Raw genomic sequence first — 25,228 nt, 5'->3', positions numbered from 1 at the left:
GACCCTCTGGGAAACTCAGCAAACCTTGAACTGGGTGTGGAAAGTCTAGCTAAATGGACCCTGGTTTGTGGGCAGCTTGAGGAAGTACCAGCCACCCTGGACCTGCCCATAAAAAGCAAGTCTAGAGTGAGAGACGAGGGTGATGTCTGCTGTTTCCAGGAACTATTCTTGTTGTGAGTCTTTTGTATGTGAGCTGAGCATTTGTTGGACCCTGAGTGAGAACCAAGAGGCTGGGAGGAAGGATGTGTCAGAAGGAAAATGAATCGAAATTGATTTATATGTACCGTATCGGCCCGCATATAAGCCGCACCCAAATATAAGCAACACCATTAAAATTCAAGGGAAAAAAAGGAAAAAGGACAATACCCAGGCTGCTTCATGGGGAAGGGGGCTCCGCGCCGGTTTGCTGATGGCGTAAGGTTGCTAATATAAGCTGCATTTTAACTTTTCACTATCGGAATTTGGGGGGAAAGTGCGGCTTATATTCAGGCCAATATGGTATTAGCAACTTTGTATTAAAGTAACATTTCTTTATGTAACGATTTTTGTAATATTCTGTTTCAGTTGTCAGTTGTCGCTTTAATTTTTTGTACACCGCTTGGAGATATCTTAATATATTAAGCGATGTAGAAGTTAAATCGTTGATTGATTGACAAGCTGCGGTGGATTGAGCAGACGAGACCAATAGCAGGTCCAATGGTCAAGAAGGTGGTTTCTGCACGTTCTGCAGAGGGAAACGAGGGGCAGACAGGGCTCATCAACCTGGGAAGGCAGCCCATCTAGGAGAAGCAAAACTCTGATCCTAAACCTCGGCTGCCTTGTGGGATATCTTTGGGAGAAGAAAAGGCTAAGGAATAAACCCTACTCAAATCCAGAGTGGAGTCCCTAAAATGGTTGGATGGAGCCTTGTACACCTCCTTCCGGCAACTCCTGCAGCCAAGCTGGTGACAATGTATTGCTCTGCTTTCCTTTGGGCCACAACAAACGAGGTTGAGAGTGGGATCTTGTCGTTCAAGTAGCCCAGGACCTCCATTCACACTGCCCAGGCTTGCATCCTGAATAATAAATGCTTATATTTTACGGAAAAGGATTTAAAGGGCTCAAAAAGTGAAGAATGGGTACATTTGGAGAAAAAGGGAGTTATGAATGCTGCTGCATGTCACTTTAGTAAGCAGCACAAGGCTTTCTCAGAGACAAAGAATTGCTGCAAATATTGCACTACGTTATTATTACTACGTTATTATTACCTCGGTTTTCGAACGTAATCCATTCTGGAAGTCCGTTCAACTTCTGAAATGTTTGAAAACCGAGGATCAAAGGACTGTCAGCAAGTTCAATAGGGAAAACTGAGAAACGCGCCTTGGAAGCTGTTTGACTTCCGAGCTGCGTTTGAATACAGTGGTACCTTGGGTTAAGAACTTATTTCGTTCTGGAGGTCCGTTCTTAACCTAAAACTGTTCTTAACCTGAGGTACTACTTTAGCTAATGGAGCCTCCCTCTGCTGCCACCGTGCCGCCACCGCACAATTTCTGTTCTCATCTTGAAGCAAAGTTCGGGGTGAGCTCCCGTTGCTTGGTCCCTGCTCCTGCCAACCTAGCAATTCGAAAGCACGTCAAAGTGCAAGTAGATAAATAGGTACCGTAAATGTGTACAAAAAATGGAAAAGGGGGGAAACCACCAAAGAGGAATTCAAACAAATAGCCAGCACATGTAGACACAAAGTCAGAAAAGCTAAAGCGCAGAATGAACTCAGGCTTGCTAGAGAGGTTAAAAGCAACAAAAAAGGCTTTTATGGGTATGTCCGTAGCAAAAGGAAGAACAAAGAAACAGTGGGGTCACTCAGAGGAGAAGATGGTGAAATGCAAACAGGGGTCACAGAAAGGGCTGAACTCCTCAATGCCTTCTTTGCCTCAGTCTTCTCCGATAAAGAAAACAATGCCCGACCTGAAGAATTTGGAGCAAATGATTCAGCAGAGGAAACACAGCCCAGAATAACTAAGGAGATAGTACAAGAATACTTGGCTAGTTTAGATGTATTCAAGTCTCCAGGGCCAGATGAACTGCATCCAAGAGTATTAAAAGAACTGGCAGATGTGATCTCAGAACCACTGGCAGTCATCTTTGAGAATTCCTGGAGAACAGGCGAAGTCCCGGCAGACTGGAGGAGGGCAAATGTTGTCCCTATTTTCAAAAAGGGGGAAAGAGAGGACCCAAATAATTATCGCCCAGTCAGTCTGACATCAATACCAGGGAAGATTCTGGAGCAGATCATTAAGCAAACAGTCTGTGAGCACCTAGAAAGGAATGCTGTGATCACCAATAGTCAGCATGGATTTCTGAAAAATAAGTCATGTCAGACTAACCTGATCTCGTTTTTTGACAGAATTACAAGCCTGGTAGATGAAGGGAACGCAGTGGATGTAGCCTACCTTGATTTCAGCAAGGCATTCGACAAGGTGCCCCATGATATTCTTGTAAAGAAGCTGGTAAAATGCGGTCTTGACTATGCTACCACTCAGTGGATTTGTAACTGGCTGACTGACTGAACCCAAAGGGTGCTCATCAATGGTTCCTCTTCATCCTGGAGAAGAGTGACTAGTGGGGTGCCACAGGGTTCTGTCTTGGACCCGGTCTTATTCAACATCTTTATCAACGACTTGGATGATGGACTCAAGGGCATCCTGATTAAATTTGCAGATGACACCAAACTGGGAGGGGTGGCTAACACCCCAGAGGACAGGATCACACTTCAAAACGACCTTGACAGATTAGAGAACTGGGCCAAAACAAACAAGATGAACTTTAACAGGGAAAAATGTATAGTATTGCACTTGGGCAAAAAAAATGAGAGGCACAAATACAAGATGGGTGACACCTGGCTTGAGAGCAGTACATGTGAAAAGGATCTAGGAGTCTTGGTTGACCACAAACTTGACATGAGCCAACAGTGTGACGCGGCAGCTAAAAAAGTCAATGCAATTCTGAGCTGCATCAATAGGAGTATAGCATCTAGATCAAGGGAAGTAATAGTGCCACTGTATTCTGCTCTGGTCAGACCTCACCTGGAGTACTGTGTCCAGTTCTGGGCACCACAGTTCAAGAAGGACACTGACAAACTGGAACGTGTCCAGAGGAGGGCAACCAAAATGGTCAAAGGCCTGGAAACGATGCCTTATGAGGAACGGCTAAGGGAGCTGGGCATGTTTAGCCTGGAGAAGAGGAGGTTAAGGGGTGATATGATAGCCATGTTCAAATATAAAAAAGGATGTCATATAGAGGAGGGAGAAAGGTTGTTTTCTGCTGCTCCAGAGAAGCGGACACGGAGCAATGGATCCAAACTACAAGAAAGAAGATTCCACCTAAACATTAGGAAGAACTTCCTGACAGTAAGAGCTGTTCGACAGTGGAATTTGCTGCCAAGGAGTGTGGTGGAGTCTCCTTCTTTGGAGGTCTTTAAGCAGAGGCTTGACAACCATATGTCAGGAGTGCTCTGATGGTGTTTCCTGCTTGGCAGGGGGTTGGACTCGATGGCCCTTGTGGTTTATTCCAACTCTATGATTCTATGATTCTTCCTTCCTGGCTCAGGATAGTGCCTAAGTCCTCTTTCCTCTGTTCCTGCCCCCAGAATGTCCCATTTTGAGGACTTTCACCAGCCTCAGCTCAGCCAGCCTAGCTCTGGTTGAGCAGGAATGAGGATGTTATGCTGAGCCAGGTTTGGGGACTTAATGATGTCTGAGCCCAGCTGCGCCAGGAATCAGCCTGCTGTGCTGGAGATCCACTGCATCCTAAACTGCTCGTCCCAGTGAATCTTTCCATAGGATTGTCCCCTGTCAAGTTTGTGAACTGCCCTGAGATATATTTTTTTTAATGAAGGGCGGTAGATAAATCTAATAAATAAAATAAATAAAGGAGGGTATCTCTTGATTTTACTATATTTTAAAATGCTAATGGCTACAAATGGAATAAAAGAATTCAAGTTTCTCAGCGGAAATAATCCAGCCCGGATGATCCAGGATTTGCATTTTCTAATGTTGCTTTGGTAGAATGATATCACTCAAATTTGCTTTTCTGATGCATATTCCATCCAATGGAAAGGGCATGTCAAGAGTTTGAGAGCAGCCACAGAAGAGAGCTGCAGACGTTTATCTCATTGGCCCCACCCAAAGAAAAGGAAGTGGGATACCCCAATTCTTTTGCCAGTAAATTCCTCAACTTTGGGAGCGGGGGAGAGGTGTAAAATGGCAAGATGGGATTTGAACATCCCGGTCTGGCTTCAGTTAAATTTATATTGTTATGTCAAAGATTCAGTCTGGATTAGGGATGGGAGAATTTGTGAGTTTGGGTTTCTTATTGTTTTCAATCTACAGTTAAGTTCTCCACATTTCCACAGCAATTTGAGGCTGTTGTTTTTTTGGTTTTTGGTTTTAAAAAACTCCTCTTGAGAATTCACCAGCATTTTAGCATGAATTTATCCCAATACACACATTTTTGTATGCAGGTTTGAATAACACATTTTTTTTTGGAACTTATTTTCCCTAATATGATGCATCTATTAATGTTAATATCATGAAAATATGTCTTTTGGGGACCTTTCCCATAATACACATATTTTTGCACACATTATTTTGTTGGAGGACTGCGTCTGAAAATTTTGAGAGGATAATTGTGCCTCGATTCTCATGTTGATTTGAAAAGTGTGGAATGGGTAGTTTCTCATTAAAATGCAAACAAAATTGAATTTTGTTCCCATCCTTTGTCTGGATTGAATGATAGGTTGTTATATCCAATGCAATACATATTTAGTGTGGACCCATTGAAATCAATGGTGCTAGGTTCATTAATTTCAATGGATCTGCTCTAAGTAGAGCTTAGTTTAATATGTGGAAAAGGACAAAATAAGATGGAAATGTTAAAAAATTATCCATGAGAAGGAAAGGAACGTGAAAAATTCAGTGACTTACCAGTGATGATCAGATGGGTCCCTCATCCCAAAGATTAGCACAGTGACACACTGCTGTACAAAAACCTGACCTTATTTCCTGGAATAGAACATCATCAGCACCTATATCACATGACAGAAGAACAGACAATGACACAACAACTTTTGCTTTTCCAAAGTGGAATACCTTCAGTTTCCAAAGAAGCTGTAGTTAATGGCATATTGAATGTGTATCATGCTTACCTGACTGGAAGCAGAAAAGGAAGGATGCTTTAGTCATCCATAATAATGTCAAACATTCATAGTTTATCCTACCTCCTCCTCCTCCTCCTCCTTCTATGATCCCTTGTAGCCGAGTAAGATTGTCTTTCATAAACACGGTTCTAACAGTGAGTCCGTAAGTGACTGTGGAGGCCAATTCTGGATCCACACATCCTTCCACAGTGGGGACCTGGGTTTCCAGGGGGGAGTTGATCACAGTGAGGGTTTGCCAAGTGTGCCTTCCTCTTAGCAAGTTTCTCCCTTTTGTCCTGAGTTTGAGTGTCTTCAAAGTCCATGACACCTTTGATAAAGGCTGGTCTCCAATTGGAGTGCTCGCAGGCCAGTGTTTCCCAGTTGTCAGTGTTTATACTACATTTTTTTAGATTTGCCTAGAGAGTCTTTGAACCTCTTTTGTCAACCACCAGCATTACGCTTTCCATTTTCAAGTTCGGAATAGAGTCGTTGCTTTGGAAGACGATAATCGGGCATCCGCACAACATGACCAGTCCAACGAAGCTGATGTTGAAGAATCATTGCTTTGACACTGGTGATCTTTGCTTCTTCCAGTACACTGGCATTAGTTTGCCTGTCTTCCCAAGTGATGTGTAAAAATTTCCAGAAACACCATTGATAGAAACTTTCGAGGAGTTGGAGATGGCCTTTATAAGCGGTCCACGTTTCACAAGCATACAATAAGGTTGGTAGTACAATAGCTTTGTAAACAGGCCTTTTGGTTTCCCTGTGAATGTCCTGGTCCTCAAACACTCTGCACTTCAATCAGGAGAAAGCTGCACTCACAGAGCTCAGGTGATGCTGGATTTCGGCATCAATGTCGGCCCTTGTGGAAACATAACTGCCCAGGTAGGAGAAGTGATTGACATTTTCCAACGTTACACCATTGAGTTGGATTTGTGGCACTGCAGAAGTATCCTACCACACTGAGGTCTTTCAGGTATTTCTTCTGATACCCAGAATCGTTGCCTTAGGGGAAGTAGAACGATAGATGTGGTCTTTAGCTTGTTGTCAGCAGGAGAACCATAGAACTGGTACCAATGACTCACCTTGGCTAGTGAACGTAGCATACACTTCTTACAAGATAAGAGGTCCCAAATATGAACTTGTAGGCAGTGAAGCTTTGTCTATGCTCAGTTTCTTATAAATTTAACCCAATGCACTGGACCGTTCCTTTAACTTCCTTAACTTGCAGTGGGGGTGTTGAGAAATCAGTGTAAAAAAGTGCCTTATTAATTGGTTCTGGAGGGTTACACCACTAAATTTCAACTAAAGCAGAATGTACCTGGAAATTGCGCTAGAACTAAGGAATAAATTGGGAGAGAGAAATTAACATCCGACCTTGTTTCAGTGGATTCTGTCTTTCCAACGGAACCACCACCCTTCCTCTCTAAACAATATAGATGTGCATTTTGATCATACTTGCGCTGCATTATGGGTGTTGTTGTTGGAGTCCAGCCCCCATCAGCCCCCAGCCAGCATAGCCAGTTGTAGATTATGATGGGAGTTTAATAACATCTGGAGGGCTGCAAGTTACCCACCCCTTGCCTAAAGAAAGTGATGTTCATCCTATGGAGCAGCACTTTTCAGAAATATTCCATTGCTCTGGTGAGGATGGGCCATGCTCTAATACCCCATTCATCACTGCAGTGTTTGAATCCATGTTAGGAACCAGTGGACAGGAGGAAGGGAGATTAGCTCTGAGATATGCACCCCCCCTTCAGAGCAAACCTGAAGTTCTGCAACCACACCTATTCCCCCACAGGAGTTGATATGGGGTGCATCAATGTTTGCTTTGCACCAGTCTATGTTCCCCCTTTCCCACCTCTCTCCTGTGAGGGACCAATGACCTGCATCAGAAGATTTAGGCTGGATGTGAGGATAGGAAGAAGGTTGATTTCACATGGGCAGGGAACTGATATTTCCTGTGGGTGATATAGGACCATGCACTGTCTATGACGAATGTAGAGTCCCCATATGCTGCTTTCATTATGGACTTCCAAGATGTATCTGGCTATCTATTAGATGGACATGATTCAGCAGGGTTCTTTTCATGTCTCTGTGTTACGGGGTAGGGAATTTCAGACCCAGGGACCAAATACATCTCTCCAGGCTTTCCCATCTGGCCCTTGGGACTTTTCCATACCACTACCCCTCTCCAACCACACCCTAAGCCACACTCCACATCACCCTTGCTTCACACTATTCTGGAGCGTTTTAGCCTGACTGGACCTTGTAGTCTGATAACGACTCTTGCTTGATAGAGAGGGATGCATGACCATGTGCAGAAACTCGTCTTCTGTATATTTATTGCTCCACCCACTTTTGACTTTGGCCCCCCATCCACTGAGGTCTTATGGTTCTCCAGCTCCCTCTCATGAAGACATCAACTTCTTGTAGTGGTGAGCCTCAGGTACCCACAGAGGCTACTTGCACCATGGAGAACCATGAGCAACCAGGGTTCTCAACTGCTCAGTATCCTCCATGCATGGGTACAAAAGGCCCCTTGCTGCAAAGAGTTCAGCCTCTTCTTGGCAGGGGCTGGGAGAGTCACATGACCTCAAGGGGGTGGGGCTAACTGCTTGGCACCACAGCCCTGCCATACCTGTGTTGCATCTCCCCTCCAGGTCACACCTGGTTGTGTGTGTGTGTGTGTGAAATCAAGTGTCAGGGGATTCCTTGGAATGAAACCTGGACCCAACCAATCTCCTTTTAAACAGGATGCTGCCTTCAACCAAGTCAAACCATTGGTGTATCTCTTTCAGTATTGTCCATACTGACTGCCAGTGTTTCAGACTGTGGACATTCCCAGCTCTCCTGGGAGATTGAAACAGGGACCTTCTGCATGCAAAGGAGGAGCTCTGCTAATCAGCTACGGCTTTGCTCCTCTTCCATTGGACCATCCTTTAGCTGCAGTAGGGCCTGGTACAATTTCTTTCCCTGTTTCTAAAGCAATGCTGTAGGAATTAAGCTTCCAAATATACTAAGGAGTAGACAGGGAATATTTTGGCTGAGTAAGGGAATGTTTCTTCCCACAAAGTAGGAATGTGTGGTTGTTATTGCTGTAAATCAACTTGCTTACGTGGAAAAGTCACTCAGTAAAGAAATGTCAGTGAAATGTACGAAATTTTATTAATGTGCTGACATTCGAAGCCAACAGACAAAGGGGGCTCAAGGGAGACTTGGAAGGGAGGGCTGTGGGGAGGGGAACGACATAGGAAGGAAACCAGACTTTAATGGATAAAAGTAGCATTAGTAGAAATCAGAGGACAGACTTGGTCCCTTGGAAGAAGGAAGGACCCTGATGGAAGCATGAGGCCCACAATGGACTCATTCAGCCTTCAGGCAACATCCAGAATGCAACAAGTGCTCCACTGAGTTGAAGGAAGAACATGTCGGATTGGAAGGAATGTTTGGGAATGTTTGAAATACCCCCTCCCCCGAAATGATTCTGGGATGCATCCTGATCCCAAATCCACCTTTTCCATTTCCCAGGAGCTGAATTGGTAGGTGGGACTAAGAGATAACCCTGCCTGATCTTCAGGAAAGCCACAGCCCACCAGTGTAGAAAATGCCCACCTAGATGGACCAATGGGCAGACTTGGGAGAAGGCTGCTTCCTACATTCCCATGAAATCACACTGCTTTTATCACTGCTGCTACCAGCCGTTGACCTGAGCTGAGTGCATTTTGGCTGAGTAACAGCATACTTCCTTCTGTGTAGCACAGAGTGTAATATGACAGGAAACCATGAACACAACCTGTTTGAAGGAGATGGAATAAATGAGTGGGTCAAGAAATCACACTGGTGAAATGTATGACATTTTATTAATTTGCTAACATTATAAGCCAACATACAAAGGAGATTCCAGGGAGAAGAGGAAGGGAGGAGGTGTGGGGAGGGGAACGACATAGGAAAGAAACCAGACTTGATGGATCAACGTAGCATTAGAGGAAATCAGAGAATAAACTTGGCCCCCTTGAACATGAAAGGACTCTTTCTTCTCGGCTTCTGGAGGCACGAGGAACTCATCAGACCCATCCAGCCTTTAGGCACAGTCCGATCTCCTCACCACCTTCTCAACGGTCTTCCCATCATGCGTCACTTTGCAGATGACTGTCTCATAGCTCTCCCAGTCGGACTTTTTCATGCTGAGGTAGCTGCTGGCCGCGTACTTGTCATTCAGCTTGGTGGGCGTGGTTGTCTCCACCCCAGAGGAGATGGTGGTGCCATCAGCCTGCCAGGTAACTTGGACAATGCCTGGGTAAAAGCCATCCATGAGACACACCGCGGTGGCTTTGTCTGAGCTCTTCAATTCTTCTGGGGATGGTGGGAAGACGTTCACTGTTGGAGGTACTGTTGGCTGACCTGGAAGTCAAGAGGAAATCTGGTTAAGTGTCATGTCTCAGGGGAATATTATATAATAGAGACATATGGGATTGTGTAATTTATTTGATTTCATAAAGGAATTGCAATCGGATCCTATTTCCTTGTTTAAAAAACAAACGCCTCTGGAAGTCATGTCTTCTAGTTTGGGAAGGCTGTCTCCAGTCCTCAGAGTGTAGGTCCTGGTTGTGCTGTAATCAGAGCAGGACACTCTGAGTGTGTTTCAGAAGCACCCTGTTCTTCCTTTTGGACTGATATATGACACTGAGTCTGACTTACCCTCAGCAGCTCAGAAATAAGAATTGGCAGACACTCATTGGAACACCCCATTCCCACCTTATGGATTGGTGGCCAAGCCATTCCCCTTGTTCCTCGCCATTGCACATTGCTGGACAATCTGCCTGCTGGATTAATTTAATTTGTAGAAGGCTTGCTTAAATATACTCTTCTGCTTAGATATATGCTGAGAACCTGCCTTCATTACAGTGATGCCCATTGGGATTGGTGCAGCAGAAAGCAAGGGAGACCAATGTTAGGTGGAGCTGGAACCAGTGACAGACGAAGCCAACTCATTCTAATTTTGTCCCCATCCTCTTCCCTGCTGAGTACTAGAAGAGCAACACTGAGACTAAGGAGGAAAAGCTGACAGCCAGGGCCACCCCCGTAGTGGTTGCAAGTAAGAAAGCAGTCATGTGAGCGCTGGCTGAGGGCACATTGAGGTTGATGGAGTAGCACCCTATTGACCCAAATGGACCAGCTTCCACTGCCTAGTCAGTGGGTGATTCAATATATGCTTCCATAGTTGCTTAATGGGTTAATGCGGCAAGCTGAGCACTGCATGGAGTGTAAGTCTATAGAATCATAGAGTTGGAGAGCCATAGAGAATGGGGAATTATGGAAGGGCTCCTGCAGGTTACCTAGTCCAACATCCTGCTTGCTGCAGGAGATCCAGAGCTAGAGTGATCTCAGCAGAACTCTGTCCAGCCTACACTTGAAGACCCACCATCTTTATAGGTAATTACATCATCATCCCCTTTATGATGGTCAACAAATCAGAAACCCTCTACATAACTGGTTGGTGTTGCTAAACTTCTCTCACCAACTAGAAGCTTATCTTTCTGCAAACTTAGTTGGATCTGCCCTTTGGGGCACCAGAGAACAGGCTGTTGTCCTCTTCTGGGTGATAGCCTTTCAGATATTGTTCTTTATACCCCAGCTCAGCTTTTTCTTGTCCCAGCTAAACAGACACAGTTTCTTCAAGTTTTTCCTCATATTTTTCTCACTTTTACCACCCCCCCTGGCCAACTTTGTTGTACTTCTATAAACCAAGACCAATGTACTTTTATGGGCACAAGATACATCCATCCATAAATCTAACTTCTACAGTGGAGGAAGCTGAATCATTGAACACTGAATACTCTCATACTGGGATGTGAAAGCTCTGGTTATTCAGATGTGGTTGGGCTATGACTCCCATAATCTCTAAGCATCTGCAGCTGATGGGAGCTGGAGCTCAACAATGTTTGGAGGGCCACAGGTTTCACATCCCGCTGCTCAATAAGGCATCTCCCAAAGTTATTATGTGGACAAATGCAGGAAACATTGGCCAGGAACAGACATCAGAAAACCATACCTATCACTGGTAACTAGGGACAATTGGGGGTGATGGGCTGAGCTCTTGTGAATTAGTAATCTGTTATCATAATCTCATCGCCACTGATCACATTCTCAGCCCTTCTTAGAAGATCAGATCTTTAAAATAGGATGTCCTAGAGGAATTAGCTTTGGTATCACACAGAATTTTAAGAGAATACTATACGTTATAGCAGGGTTTTCCCCAACAGATGTATTTTAATATATATATATATATGTTGACTCGATTCCAGTAAATGCATTGGAATGGTTGGATTCTGCCACTTACTCCTGCCATGGAATCACTAATATATTCTGGAAGAAGACATTCTCCCTAAAAAAACTGAGTCTATCAAAACAGGGGGAACCTGTTTTGAGTCGTTGGACTCAACTCTCCGTAGTTTTGGCCAGCATGGCTAATGGCCAGGCTTATTGCAAGCTGCAGCCCAGAAAAATCTGGAGGAGTCACAGGTTGTCCCATCCTTGCAATGAACTGATGGACAATTCTGTGTGCAATCTAAGAAGAGTTTCTCTTGGAGAAACCTCTTTGAAAATAATTCAATGTGGTGACATTGTGGAAGCTCAAAAATAGTTCCAGCGAACCTTTCTCAGAAAGGATGCTTGGACCCCAATGCCTTCTATGCCCAGCCTACTTTAGAATATCAGATCTTTAAAATAGCATTCCCCAGAGGAATTAGCTTTGAGATCAAACACTTAGATCATGCAGATTTCAACATGTGAAAAAACTAATACATCTGTGAAATTGGCTTGGATGGTGGCAATCAGGCACCTGTATTCTCTTATAGTTATAATAGGCTCCTGATTTCCATCTTCAAGGCTGATTTCATCCAGATGTCTTGGAGGGTGACAGGACAATTTGAGCAATTGGGTGTTTTTAAAATTTATGGCATCCCAGAGTCTAATATTTTGGTTTTGCATACACTTGTATGCACTCAATAAAGTGGTTCTTTTCCTACAATCTCGCTAAAGTCACTGTGTAAGGCTAAAATTGACAGTCTACTTCTGCCAGTGCAGTTGCATAGACTTCAACAGTGCTATTGTTATGGATTTTGGATTGCATTTCTCAGAATAACCCCCCCCCAAAAAAAAGTAGAATAAGATCTACCATTTCATTTTGATGAAGTGCCATTCACAAAACTCAGTTCAACTTTGGAAAAACAATTGCATAGTTTCTATCATCAAAGTAAAAACTAGATGGAAACTCTCAGTGAATATTTAAAAAGAGCTTGTTGCAAGTTTATAAGCTATCTATTTTACTCTATTTTTGTTCATTCACAGTCAGGATTCTTAATAGCAGAGTCAGTGAATCCCATCAGATGTAATCCAGTTGTATAGGAGATGCCGCAACTCAAACTCAGTTTTCGAACATAATTTCCGCCCAGTGGGAAAGACTGACAGAGTTTATAGAGACATTTCATTGACGCACCCCACCACCCGAGAAGTAGGATTAAACTGATCCATCTTTGTTTCTACATGCAGCAAATAGGATTTTTTTTAACACACTGCCTGGTTTTTTAACAATTCAACAGACCCTATGAAAGAATCAGCGTAGATATAATACGAAAAGCCCAAAAGTCAATCAAGAACCAGAGAATGAAAAGAAGGCAAAAATTGATGGAAATATTAGAATATTGCATCAGGTACAGAAAGATTCAGGATAAATTTGGTGACTTACCTGTGACAGTCAAGTGGGTTCCTCCTCCGAAGACCCACCACAGTGACACACGGCTGTACAAAAACCTGCCTCCCTCACAGGTGTGAAATGGTACAGAACCCCAGTCCATCTGGGAGGAGTAGGCAGACCTGGGACCCCCCCAAATCTTGCTTGACTATGACTTCCATCATCATTGACCATTGACCATGCTGACTTGTATTGGCAGGAGCTGGGAGTCCAGTCATGTCCAGAGGGCCAAAATGTTTCCCCATTCTCGCCACAGGACATGACAGGGGGCAATAAACAATGGTATCCATTTTCTAAAAGAATATTGTACTATTTCCAAAGAAGTTGTAGGCAATGGCGCATTTCTTTTTTGAAAAAACGAAACAAACCTATCTCTGGGGTGACAATGATAAGGTCCTGTTATCAAACCATGACAGCTATTTTTAAAATACGTGATTCTTTGTAAATCTTCCTGGTTGTAGGTCTTCCATTGCCCAGACAGTCTGTTCTTGGATGCAGGGAGTATGTTAGATGAAGTCCTTTATCCAACCAATTTTCCAGTGCTAGGGATGAATGGGTCAGTTTATTTCCTGTCCATGTCCATTCATAGATCCATATTCATTCATAAATCCATTTCCATTTGTAAGTCCCTTTGGTCCCCTTCCCACATTAATCTACAATTGCTATTGTTATTTAATTTGCCACAAACATGGTTAATTTTAAACGTATTTTTTCCAATATACATATTTCTCTCAAATCATGCATTTCTGAAAACAGATTTTATGCTAAGACGCAGATCCTTGATTTTTTTTAAGCTAAGAACTGTATCGCAAAATTTGGAGAAACACAAAATCCAAAGATGGCTAATTTGCACCTTAGCCCTTGGGGCCAATGATCATATCAGTTTGCATCAGAATTCCCAAAGAATGAATTAGTCAGGCAAGCCTACCTTTCTGGGAAACACATAACATTCATAGCAGTAAGACATCCAGTTAATGAAGAAATTGTTTCTTAGAAGAGATCACACAGACAGTGAAGCTTTATCTGTGCTGCAAAAGTTTCTTATAAATTAACTCAAGGCATTGAACCATTTCTTTGACTATACATACGAACTTGCCTGTAATGAGCTGCTAGTATGACTTCTTAACCCTTTGAGAAACCATTTAAAATACCTTAAAAATAACGTTGTAAACTCTCCAGGGGACAGCCCTGGATTTACAGAAGCTGTCCTAGTTTCCAATTTTGATCCCAGAATGTTCCCCTTTTCCTTTTGTTGTTGTTGTTTAGTCGTCTTAGTCGTGTTCGACTCTCCGTGACCCCATGAACTAGAGCATGCCTTGGAAACTCTCACTTTCTTATCATAGCTTCTCCTTTTTTTATGTCCATGGAGTTTTCTTGGCAAAATACTGGAGTGGATTGCCAGTTCCTTCTCCAGGTGGATCACATTTAGTCTAAATTCTCGGCTATGACCTGTCCGTCTTGGGTGGCCCTGCATGGCATAGCTCACAGCTTCTCTGAGTTATTCAAGCCCCTTTGCCATGATAAGGCAGTGATCCATAAAGAGGCCCCTTTTCCTTAGGACATCCCTATTTTCATCAGAGAAATGTTGGAGGGAATTGAGTTATCCAACCACTGATCCATCTTATGGCAGCCTTGTATAGGGAAGGTTTTTTTTTTTAAAAAAATGTTTAATGTTTTATTATGCTTTTATATATGTTGGAAGCTGCCCTGAGTAGCTGGGGCAACCCAGTCAGATGGGAAGGATATTAATAGTAAAATTACTCTTATGGAATAGGATGTCCCTGTTTTGATTAGAGAAATGCTGGAGCCTATGCCTTGTTATTTGCCCCTGCTGTGGTGGTTCTGACTTCCATTCCCTGCCTTACACAGGCCTGGGATGTTTCTGTATTTTGATCACAGTTGCACTGTATCATGGGTTCTGTAGTCTCCTGTGGATGTCAACAGTAGGCTGATATTTTAAGCTCAGAAATTAAAGTTGGAGACCCACTCTTATTTTGATGTATCAAAATGAAGTGGATGGTTATTTCTTTTGGGGAGGAAATATTTGTCTTCTCATTTACATGTAGAAGTGCCCACTGCTAGCAACTAATGTAGAGTTCCTCAGGGTTGTCTTCTTGTGGGCTTCCTGGAAGCATACCTGGCTGTCCCTGAAGGCCACCCGACTACCAGCTGTGGGAAACAGGATAACAGATGAGGTGGACATTTACATCAGAAACACTAGAGATGTGAAGACCTGAGAAAAAATATGGAAAAAATTGTCCCCCTACCAATTTTTGTGGTTTTCCTTTCAATTTTGGGGGAAATAAATAGGGGGAAAGAACAACTTGGAAATATTTCTGGGGAAATGAGTTTCTTCAATTTTTCCACTTTTCTTCTTGTAGGTTTTCATATCTCTGTTCAGGAGTTACCTTTCATTCTAAAAATTGGGAAAGAGGAAGTACCAAAGTGGTGTCCGGGAATTATTATTATTATTATTATTAACCAGGATTTATGCTAGCACAGTAAGCAGGCCACTTTTTTCAGTATGTCATTGCAATAATAATAATAATAATAATAATAATAATAATAATAATAATATATTTATACACCGCCCATCTGGCTGGGTTTTCCACTCTGGGCGGCTCCCAACAGAATATTATTATTAATAATAAAAGCGATGAAACATCAGACATTAAAAACTTCCCTAAACAGGGCTGCCTTCAGATGTCTTCTAAAAGTCAGATAGTTGTTTATTTCCTTGACATCTGATGGGAGGGTGTTCCACAGGACGGGTGCCACTACTGAGAAGGCCTCTGATGGGTTCCCTGTAACCTCACTTCTTGCAGGCAGGGAAACACCAGAAGGCACTTGGAGCTGGACCTCAGTGTCTAGGCTGAACGATGGGGGTGGAGACGCTCCTTCAGGTATACTGTTCTTATACCAATCATTCCACATGGTCTTCAGAAGCAGTTAGACATACTTAAAGCAGTTTTTAAAAGAATTTATCCTATTCTTCAGGGAAACCTATGACTTTCATTCACTGGAGGCTATCGGCTCTTCATATTGCCTCCCCAAAGCAATCAGAGCAATGAAACTGATTGGGTGGAAAGTAGGGCTAGAGCCAAGTAGAGGCAGAGCCATCTGTTGAATGGTTGTACAAAAGGCAGGCAGGTTGGGTCTTCCTTAGGACACTGAGGTTGGTGGACCAGGGTTGGTGGACCAGGGCTCCATTTGTACCTATGGACCCAAATGGACCACTCTCCATATTGTGGCATGAAGAAGATGGCAGACCAGTGGCAATGTTTGGGAATGTTTGAAAGACCACCTGAAATGAATCATGGAGTGGAATGACAACCAGTCAACTTCCACTGGGCAAAGGAAGCTAATTCATAAAAAAAAGCAATTGAAAGGGTCACTTGATCACAATAATAATACTACATAATAATGTACACCTGGCTTGAGAGCAGTACATGTGAAAAGGATCTAGGAGTCTTGGTTGACCACAAACTTGACATCAGCCAGCAGTGTGACGCGGCAGCTAAAAAAGCCAATGCAATTCTGGGCTGCATCAATAGGAGTATAGCATCTAGATCAAGGGAAGTAATAGTGCCACTGTATTCTGCTCTGGTCAGACCTCACCTGGAGTACTGTGTCCAGTTCTGGGCACCACAGTTCAAGAAGGACACTGACAAACTGGAACGTGTCCAGAGGAGGGCAACCAAAATGGTCAAAGGCCTGGAAACGATGCCTTATGAGGAACGGCTAAGGGAGCTGGGCATGTTTAGCCTGGAGAAGAGGAGGTTAAGGGGTGATATGATAGCCATGTTCAAATATATAAAAGGATGTCACATAGAGGAGGGAGAAAGGTTGTTTTCTGCTGCTCCAGAGAAGCGGACACGGAGCAATGGATCCAAACTACAAGAAAGAAGATTCCACCTAAACATTAGGAAGAACTTCCTGACAGTAAGAGCTGTTCGACAGTGGAATTTGCTGCCAAGGAGTGTGGTGGAGTCTCCTTCTTTGGAGGTCTTTAAGCAGAGGCTTGACAACCATATGTCAGGAGTGCTCTGATGGTGTTTCCTGCTTGGCAGGGGGTTGGACTCGATGGCCCTTGTGGTCTCTTCCAACTCTATGATTCTATGAGTCTATGACTAAAAAGGTTGCTGAGCCATTATGTAGCTCTGCTCCTCTAGCACTGGAACCTGTTTAGATAAAGCACTGCTCATTGGAAAGTATCACAGGTCACATATAGACAGTGTTTTTTTATTTTTAAAAAATGTTTAGAGGTACTCTCATTTTGACTCAAGAAAATCACCATTTTATAGTTCAATTTGAGAAAAATAAACACAGTAAATGGACAAAAGGCCGCCATTGGGGGTAGCAATGGAACAGATGATTCACTGTGCTAGAGAAGAAACAATTTTTTTTCTTCTCCCATTAGATTCACAAAATGGTTAGGGGTATGCTTCCCCCTACGTCCCCACAGAAAAAAGCACTGCATATAGGAAAACCACAGCCCACCAGTGTCCCTCTTCATTAAACATCATCAATGCAATGAGTGAGCCACTGAGTGGAAGGAAGAACATGTAAGTGATGTTTGGGAATGTTTGAAATACCCACCAGAAATGAATCTGGGATGTATCCCGAACCGAAATTGACCTTTTCCATTTCTCAGGACCTAAATTGGTAGGTAGGACTAAGAGAGACCCCTGCCTGAACTCCAGGAAAGCCACATCCCACCAGTGTAGAAAATGCCCACCTAGATGGACCACTGGGCTGACTTGGGAGAAGGCCAATTCCTATGTTTCCATGAAATCACACTGCTTTTACCACTGCTGCTACCAGCTGTCGACCTGAGCTGAGTGCAATTTGGCAGAGTAACAGCACACTTCCTTCTGTAATAGGACAGGAAACCATGAATACAACCTGCTTGAAGGAGATGGAATAAATAAGTTGGTCAAGAAAGAACACTGGTGAAATGTATGGCATTTTATTAATTTGCTAACATTATAAGCCAACATACAAAGGAGATTCCAGGGAGAAGAGGAAGGGAGGAGGTGTGGGGAGGGGAACGACATAGGAAAGAAACCAGACTTGATGGATCAACGTAGCATTAGAGGAAATCAGAGAATAAACTTGGCCCCCTTGAACACGAAAGGACTCTTTCTTCTCGGCTTCTGGAGGCACGAGGAACTCTTCAGACCCATCCAGCCTTTAGGCACAGTCCAATCTCCTCACCACCTTCTCAACGGTCTTCCCATCATGCGTCACTTTGCAGATGACTGTCTCATAGCTCTCCCAGTCGGACTTTTTCATGCTGAGGTAGCTGCTGGCTGCATACTTGTCATTCAGCTTGGTGGGCGTGGTTGTCTCCACCCCAGAGGAGATGGTGGCGCCATCAGCCTGCCAGGTAACTTGGACAGTGCCTGGGTAAAAGCCATCCATGAGACACACCGCGGTGGCTTTGTCTGAGCTCTTCAATTCTTCTGGGGATGGTGGGAAGACGTTCACTGTTGGAGGTACTGTTGGCTGACCTGGAATTCAAGGGGAAATTTGGTTAAGTGTCGTGTCTCAGGGGAGTATTAAATATTTGACACATGTAATAAGTTATATGATTTCATAAAGGAAGCACTATCTGACCCAGTTCCCCAATGTAGTGTGCTGAAATGTTTTGGAAGGACCTGTTACAGACTCCGCTAACCCAGAAATATTACCTCAGGTTAAGTACTTTGCTTCAGGATGAGAACAGAAATTGTGCTCCGGTGGCACGGCAGCAGCAGGAGGCCCCATTAGCTAAAGTGGTGCTTCAGGTTAAGAACAGTTTCAGGTTAAGTACGGACCTCCGGAACGAATTAAGTACTTAACCTGAGGTACCACTGTACAAAGGATTGGTTAAAATTACGAGTTCTTCTGGGGAAATGACCCACAGGTTTATACTGACTGCCATAGCAAAGGAGAGATCAATAAAGCACCCTGTTTGCTCTCAGAGGGGGTGAACTTTCATTGCACATAAATATTTTAAAGTCAACAAGATGAGCCCTTCTGGATCAGGTGAGAAGCCCAACTGGCTTGGGACACTGTGCTCATTGCGGTCAACCTGATGTCTATTGGAAGCTTGCAAAAAGATTTTGAGAGCAACAGCCCTCTCTGTGCTTTTGAGCCCTGGCAACGGGTATTGCAAAATGGCCTCTAAGAGCGAAAGAATAACATAGCATCAGAAAATAAGAGGTCTGTTGGATCAGGGTTGCAATGGCCCATCTAGACTTCTATTCTGCTCTCACAGTGATCAACTGGGTGTCTGTGGGAAGCTCACAAGCATGAACAGAGTGCAGCAGCACTTTGCCCATTTGGGAGTCCAAGCAACAGCGATTTTTGTTCGCTGGCGCAGCCATATAGAGGGGAAAGACAGCATTTCACTTCTGTAAACAAGCCTTAACTCTGAATCTGGAGAATAAAAATCATCGAGGTGAAATCCCTTCCAGTTATTATTTTTTTAACATAAAAAGGGGGAGATGTTTTTCTCTGGTTCCCTGTTCCCCTCGCTGCCAACTGCCTCACACTGTTCAGAAGGTCCCAAAACCATCTGGAATGAATTTTAAGCCAGGGGAGACCTGAGTTGGGTGGGGTGAACCAGAGAAAACTCTTTCCCCTTCTCATATGTTAGCGGATGGCTTCACTGAAAGCAGAATAGGAGCATGGGTTTTTATCCAAATAATAATAATAATAATAATAATAATAATAATAATAATAATAATAATAATAATATGATTTCACCTATGGTCAGAGAAAAAGAACAAGCACCTCTGAATAAGGCATCCTATTGGCAAGTGTTGTAGTCAGGTAACAGGGATACGTTAATGGGTCAATTTTAGTTTCTTATTTTCCTGGGCTTAAGTTCCATTTCCCATGTTTTCAAATCAGTTTATGTTCACCATCTTTCCCCCCAACATGCACACATTAGGATTAATGGAATACCCCTCTTTGTATCGACCCATTTGCACAATTCATTTAAAATAGGATCAAAGCACTCTAAATAGTCATGGCAAAGAACTCTGGGAACTGTAGTTTGGAAAGGTTGCGGAGAGATTTTAAGATCCCTCTATTCCCCTCACAGAGCTACAATTCCCAGAATTCCCACGGGAGACAAATTGATTGTTAAACCCCTCTAGGTCTGAAGGTGTCACAACGGTCTGAAGAGCTCCCTGGGCTTTCTCCCTTTTAATGCATGGCTTATAATGATCAGTATCATTTATATACCTATTTGTAAATCTGCCTATATTTATATTTACATTAGGATTAATGGAATATTCTTATTGCCAGTGCCAGCTGGGTAGATTGCAACTCAGTTTTAATCCAAAAAGACCCACTGAAATGAGTGAACGTAAGTTTTTTATGCCTGCAATTGGTTTACTCCAAACAGGACTAGTATTAGATACAACCTAATGTCTTTGGCTTTGCTCCTTCCTTTTATACTTGCAAATAAAAATAAAAGTACCCACATATTTTTTCCCCAGTGAGACCAACATTAAGTTGAGGGTGTGAGAATTGAGACTAAAGAAATAGGGAAATTGGTTAATTCTCTCTCCTGCTGTGCCTCTATTTCAGTTAAAAAATGGAGTTTGTTGCATTTGATTCCATCGTGCCCCTTAAATCTCAGGTGATTTTTCTAGATATATCAGTTTAGATCTCTCTTAGCCTTCTTGCAAAACCCTCACTCAACTTTCTCCGAAAAACCCATTCAGTTTTGCTGAAATATGTAGACTGTGGTTTACATTTTACGTGGCTACATTTAACTATCAACAAAATGTTGAACATCTTCAGATTTTTATTTTAAAAAGTCGTTTGGGAGCCTGCGCCTGTGGATTACTGAGTTTGACAAAACCAAAAACAGTTCTTTTGAACAGAATCTGTTCTATGATTCTAGATAGGAAGACCCACAATAGAAAAAGTGAAGAGAGCCACATTAGTTCCTAAGAAAAATTCAGAAATCTACAGTAGGACTATACATTTATAAACCCAGCCCAAATGTCACAGGGCAGTCTGCAAGTTTATCAGTTCTCCAGAATGGTCTGGAAAGCTGAAATTCTCCACACTATTTCATTACATTTTGGTTGGTCTCTTGCACTAATATGGATTTTGGAGCACCATTAGAAACTGATTCAACCTTCCTCATAAATCATATTGGGTACCTGGAAGGAACACTACAACTCAAATTTACTTCTCTGCCATCTTTTGCACCCAACAGTAAGATTATGTCAAGGTTAGGGGAATTTCATAGAAATATTTTCAAAGATTGTCACAATGACCCACCAATAATTTCCCAGTGTTATTGAGGAGAGAAGAGGCATGTAAAACGGATTTGCAACATCCTGCTCTGGCTAGGATTACAAATACAGTTTCTATTAAAGGCTCGTTGTAAACTAAACAACAGAAACCCTAAAGTCAGCTTTACGGTCAGAGAAGGAAAAGAGGGCAAAAATGATGGAAAAGTTAGACTATAGTCACAGGTATGGAAAGGGTTGTGATAAATTCAGTGACTTACCTGTGACAGTCAGGTGGGTCCCTCCTCCGAAGACATACCACAGTGACACAAAGCTGTACAAAAACCTGCTGTTCCTTCACAAGGCCATTGACAACTATCCCATATGGGATTAGTATGGGTAATAGGACAACTTCTGTTTTCCTTCCAGTGACATTACAGCTCAGTTTTATTTTTTTACCATCTTTTGCATCCAATGGTTCAGCCACCAAGGCTATTTTGAGATATTTCCCCGAAAATACTGTCACAAGGACCTAGACTAAGGAAAAGAAATCTCCGTCCACCCCTAACTTTCCAGTGTTATTGAGGAGAGAAGAAACCTGCAAAATGGGTTTGCACAATTCAGCTCTGGCTAGGATTTCAAATACCGTTTATAGTAAATTCTCATTGCAAAGTAAATGAGCGCTGGAGAAGGAAAAGAGGGCAAAAGTGATGGAAAAGTTAAAATATTGCCACAGGTGTGGAAAGGACTGATAAATTCAGTGACTTACCAAGGACAGTCAAGTGAGTCCCTCCTCCGAAGACCAACCACAGTGACACACAGCTTGACAAAAACCTGCTGTTCCTTCACAATGTGACAACCATCCCATTTGGGAATAGAATGTGCAATAGGAGAACTTCTATTGTCCTTACGGTGACATAAGGTAAAGGTAAGGGGACCCCTGACCATTAGGTCCAGTCGCGACCGACTCTGGGGTTGCGGCGCTCATCTCGCTTTAGTGGCTGAGGGAGCCGGCGTATAGCTTCCGGGTCATGTGGCCAGCATGACTAAGCCGCTTCTGGCGAACCAGAGCAGCGCACATAAATGCCGTTTACCTTCCCGCCGGAGCGGTACCTATTTATCTACTTGCACTTTGACGTGCTTTCGAACTGCTAGGTTGGCAGGAGCAGGGACCGAGCAATGGGAGCTCACCCCATCACGGGGATTCGAACCACCGACCTTTTGATCAGCAAGTCCTAGACTCTGTGGTTTAACCCACAGCGCCACAGTGACATATTTCCCCCCAATTCTGAAGAAGTTTCTTTTTAATAGATTTATAAGCTGCTTTCCCCAGAAATCCAACGTTTCATAAAGTGGTATACAAACACTAGTCCAAACAAGCGGTTCAAATACAGTTTTAAAGAATGCTTAGAGTCAATGGAACATGCAATGAAATATTGTACAGAGCGGTATGTTTGGGAAGAAAAATGTCATACTTACCTGGCTCATCTCTGGGCAAGACAGACATAGTCTGTGCTGAGTATCTGGAAGAATCTCTGAACTTCCAAGTAGTTCTGTTCCAAGTTATTCATTTCTAAATGTAAGGAGTATTATAGATGGATTTCTCTGGTCCATGGGAAGCCACTGTGGTGCCCTTCAGTTCCTGTGAACTACAACTCCTATCGTCCCTAAGCATTGACCATCTTAACTGTGGATGATGGGCATTGTAGTCCAAAAGATCTGGAAGCCACCATGTTGTCTACCTCTGCTTTAGTCATCCTAACTAGATCTCTATAGGAGAACCAAACCATTGATACCACTGCCTTATTTTGTGCAGCAGATGTTGGCTCTGTTTCTTACAAGAGTCCTCACAAGTGAATTAATCTGTAAGCAGTGAAGCTTTGTCTTCTTATAAATTAAACTCAATGCACTGGAGCTTAAATATGAACTTCCCTAATCAGCTCCAGGTATGTTTCAGAGAAAACAGTTATCACTGATTTTTTAAAAATGATCTTGTTATTGAGTTTTGAGAGGTGCCAATGAATTTCATTTCTTCAGGGTGAAACAGAGATGCTTCCACTGATGCATAATCTGGCACTTAGGATTTGTGGCTAGAAGAAAACTCTCGATTGCTTCTATGGCTTCTGACTTCTCTCATTGGCACACTGTCCAACTTCCTGTGTGAAATAATGCAGGCCTGGGAAGTTTCCCTGCAAATGTATTTCGATCAGAATTGCACTGCACCATGGATTTTGTGGTCAGCACCAAGGATTTCATAGATAGAAGCCAACAGGAGCAGACTTTTGAGCAGACTTCTGTAAAGCCGATAATCACAGTCTGATTGCTTTTATTATTCTGATTTATGTATCTCATTTGAGTGGCAATTAGTTCCAAGGTAGAGAGTTTACCTGCTGAACCATCCATGAGGTTCAGCCATGGTCACCTGGTCAGCAAGGTAGCTTGGACCATGTCTGCTTACCTATGTTCAGGCCTAAATAAGAGCGGGTACACATGAAACAATGCCTGTGGCACATTGGGCTCCTTTGGAAGGAAGGACGGCATAGACAGACTATAATAAACAAATGATGCTGTGGAAGACCTCTTTGAAACATTGTAGATGCGCATTTCGATCAGAATTGCCCTGTTGTGTGTGTTTGTAGTAGTCCATCGTAGGCAGAAACTGGGGGAGATGCAGTGGGGGCTGCTGCTCATTGTTATGGGGGTGAATCTGTGAGCATGAGGCATGGAATGGAAGACAACTTTGGTCAAGAGAACTCTGGCTTAAGTAGGGTCCAGTTGGATGCTGAGGAAAGGTGAGATGCAGCAGCTGGAGAACTTTGAGAGTGAAGGGGAGGAAGCTGACCCTCCATGGACGGGTTGGAAATAAAAAAGTGGGAGCTGGCTAAGGAGAGACCTGCTTGCTGAGCTGGTGTAAATCCTCACCATTTGATGCTCCCTGACATTTGATACCCATCATAGGTTCGCTCCCTGGTGCCCTGAGTTCCTGAGCACCCACAAAATTCCCCATGAAGGGGCTGGGCACCCACAAAATTCTGTGCCAGGGCCATGATCACTTCATTGCACCTACGGTGCCAGACAGCCACAGTCGCGGAGTCAAGTTGGCATTCCTGGTACCCATTGTGTACATATGGCTCAGAAGCAGCCATAAACATCTTGCAAGGACATGGGTATTTTCCTCTCTCTCCCTTTCCCCCTTTCAGGTTGCTGTCAGCAGCTCCTGGCTGGTTGCCCAGGAAAGTATAAAAACAAGGAAAGGTTTCTTACTGTCCTTTTTTATTTTAATATTACAGAGAGAAGCTCTAGAACCCACCCTCTTGGATAATGATGTTCTCCTGAGTGAATCTCCACCCCCATCTCTCCCACTTCCTCATTCATCATCACTTCTATGGGTGATGCTACCTGCCCTCTGTCTTTGAGCTCTTTGATCTCCTACTTTTAAGGCTTGCGGGTTCTGGGAGATGGAGGGTCTGGGATGCTTTCTAAAGACACCGTGTCAGCCAGCTGCCATTCCGGTCCTGTCTCCTTCTCTCCCATTATTTCCCAACTTCCACCCTCCTCTGCCTCTGAGCTGTGACCACCCTCAACCCCCTGTTCTAGATCTATACAGTGGTACCTCAGGTTACATACGCTTCAGGTTACAGACTCCACTAACCCAGAAATAGTGCTTCAGGTTAAGAACTTTGCTTCAGGATGAGAACAGAAATTGTGCTTCAGTGGTGCGGCAGCAGCAGTAGGCCCCATTAGCTAAAGTGGTGCTTCAGGTTAAGAACGGACCTCCGGAACGAATTAAGTACTTAACCCAAGATACCACTGTAGTGTCTTCCTCTTCCTCCTCCCTGGAGGGATCAGGATGGGGAGGCGGTCTCCACCATTCCTCCTCTGCCCAGTCCCTGACATCCCCCCCCCCCGGATAGCCTAATTCAAAATAGGAGTGCGCATAAAGCTGGCAACAAGGTGTGCTGTGGCATTTTCTTCACGGGCTACATACCTCATGACAGTATTGTGCATAAAACCGGGAGATGCATTTTTATGGTATAGGCAGGGTGACAGCAATCT

The 25,228-nt window shown here is 43.5% G+C and overlaps 1 protein-coding gene and 1 gene segment (V, D, J or C); both read right to left on the bottom strand.

The window, feature by feature from the left end:
* Window positions 1-9,020: 9,020 nt before the first annotated feature.
* LOC128404184 (immunoglobulin lambda-1 light chain-like) overlaps window positions 9,021-25,228 on the bottom strand; it is a 222,292-nt gene continuing 206,084 nt past the window's right edge. Inside the window, exons 3-4 of the mRNA XM_053369618.1 lie at window positions 12,927-12,964; window positions 9,021-9,580 (exon numbers count right to left, since the gene is read on the bottom strand). Of these exons, the coding sequence (XP_053225593.1) occupies window positions 9,261-9,580; window positions 12,927-12,964 (358 nt within the window). The 3' untranslated portion in view covers window positions 9,021-9,260. The remainder of the gene's footprint in view (window positions 9,581-12,926; window positions 12,965-25,228) is intronic.
* Window positions 17,886-23,776, bottom strand: LOC128404209 (immunoglobulin lambda constant 6-like). The segment is given in 3 exon segments: window positions 17,886-18,445; window positions 21,942-22,015; window positions 23,631-23,776. Coding segments are annotated over 3 exon segments (540 nt in total).

Source organism: Podarcis raffonei, chromosome 16, assembly GCF_027172205.1.
Source record: "Podarcis raffonei isolate rPodRaf1 chromosome 16, rPodRaf1.pri, whole genome shotgun sequence".
Classification (NCBI taxonomy): domain Eukaryota; kingdom Metazoa; phylum Chordata; class Lepidosauria; order Squamata; family Lacertidae; genus Podarcis; species Podarcis raffonei.
The sequence above is the reverse complement of the archived record's forward strand: the minus strand, read 5'-3'. Positions and strand labels throughout refer to the sequence as shown.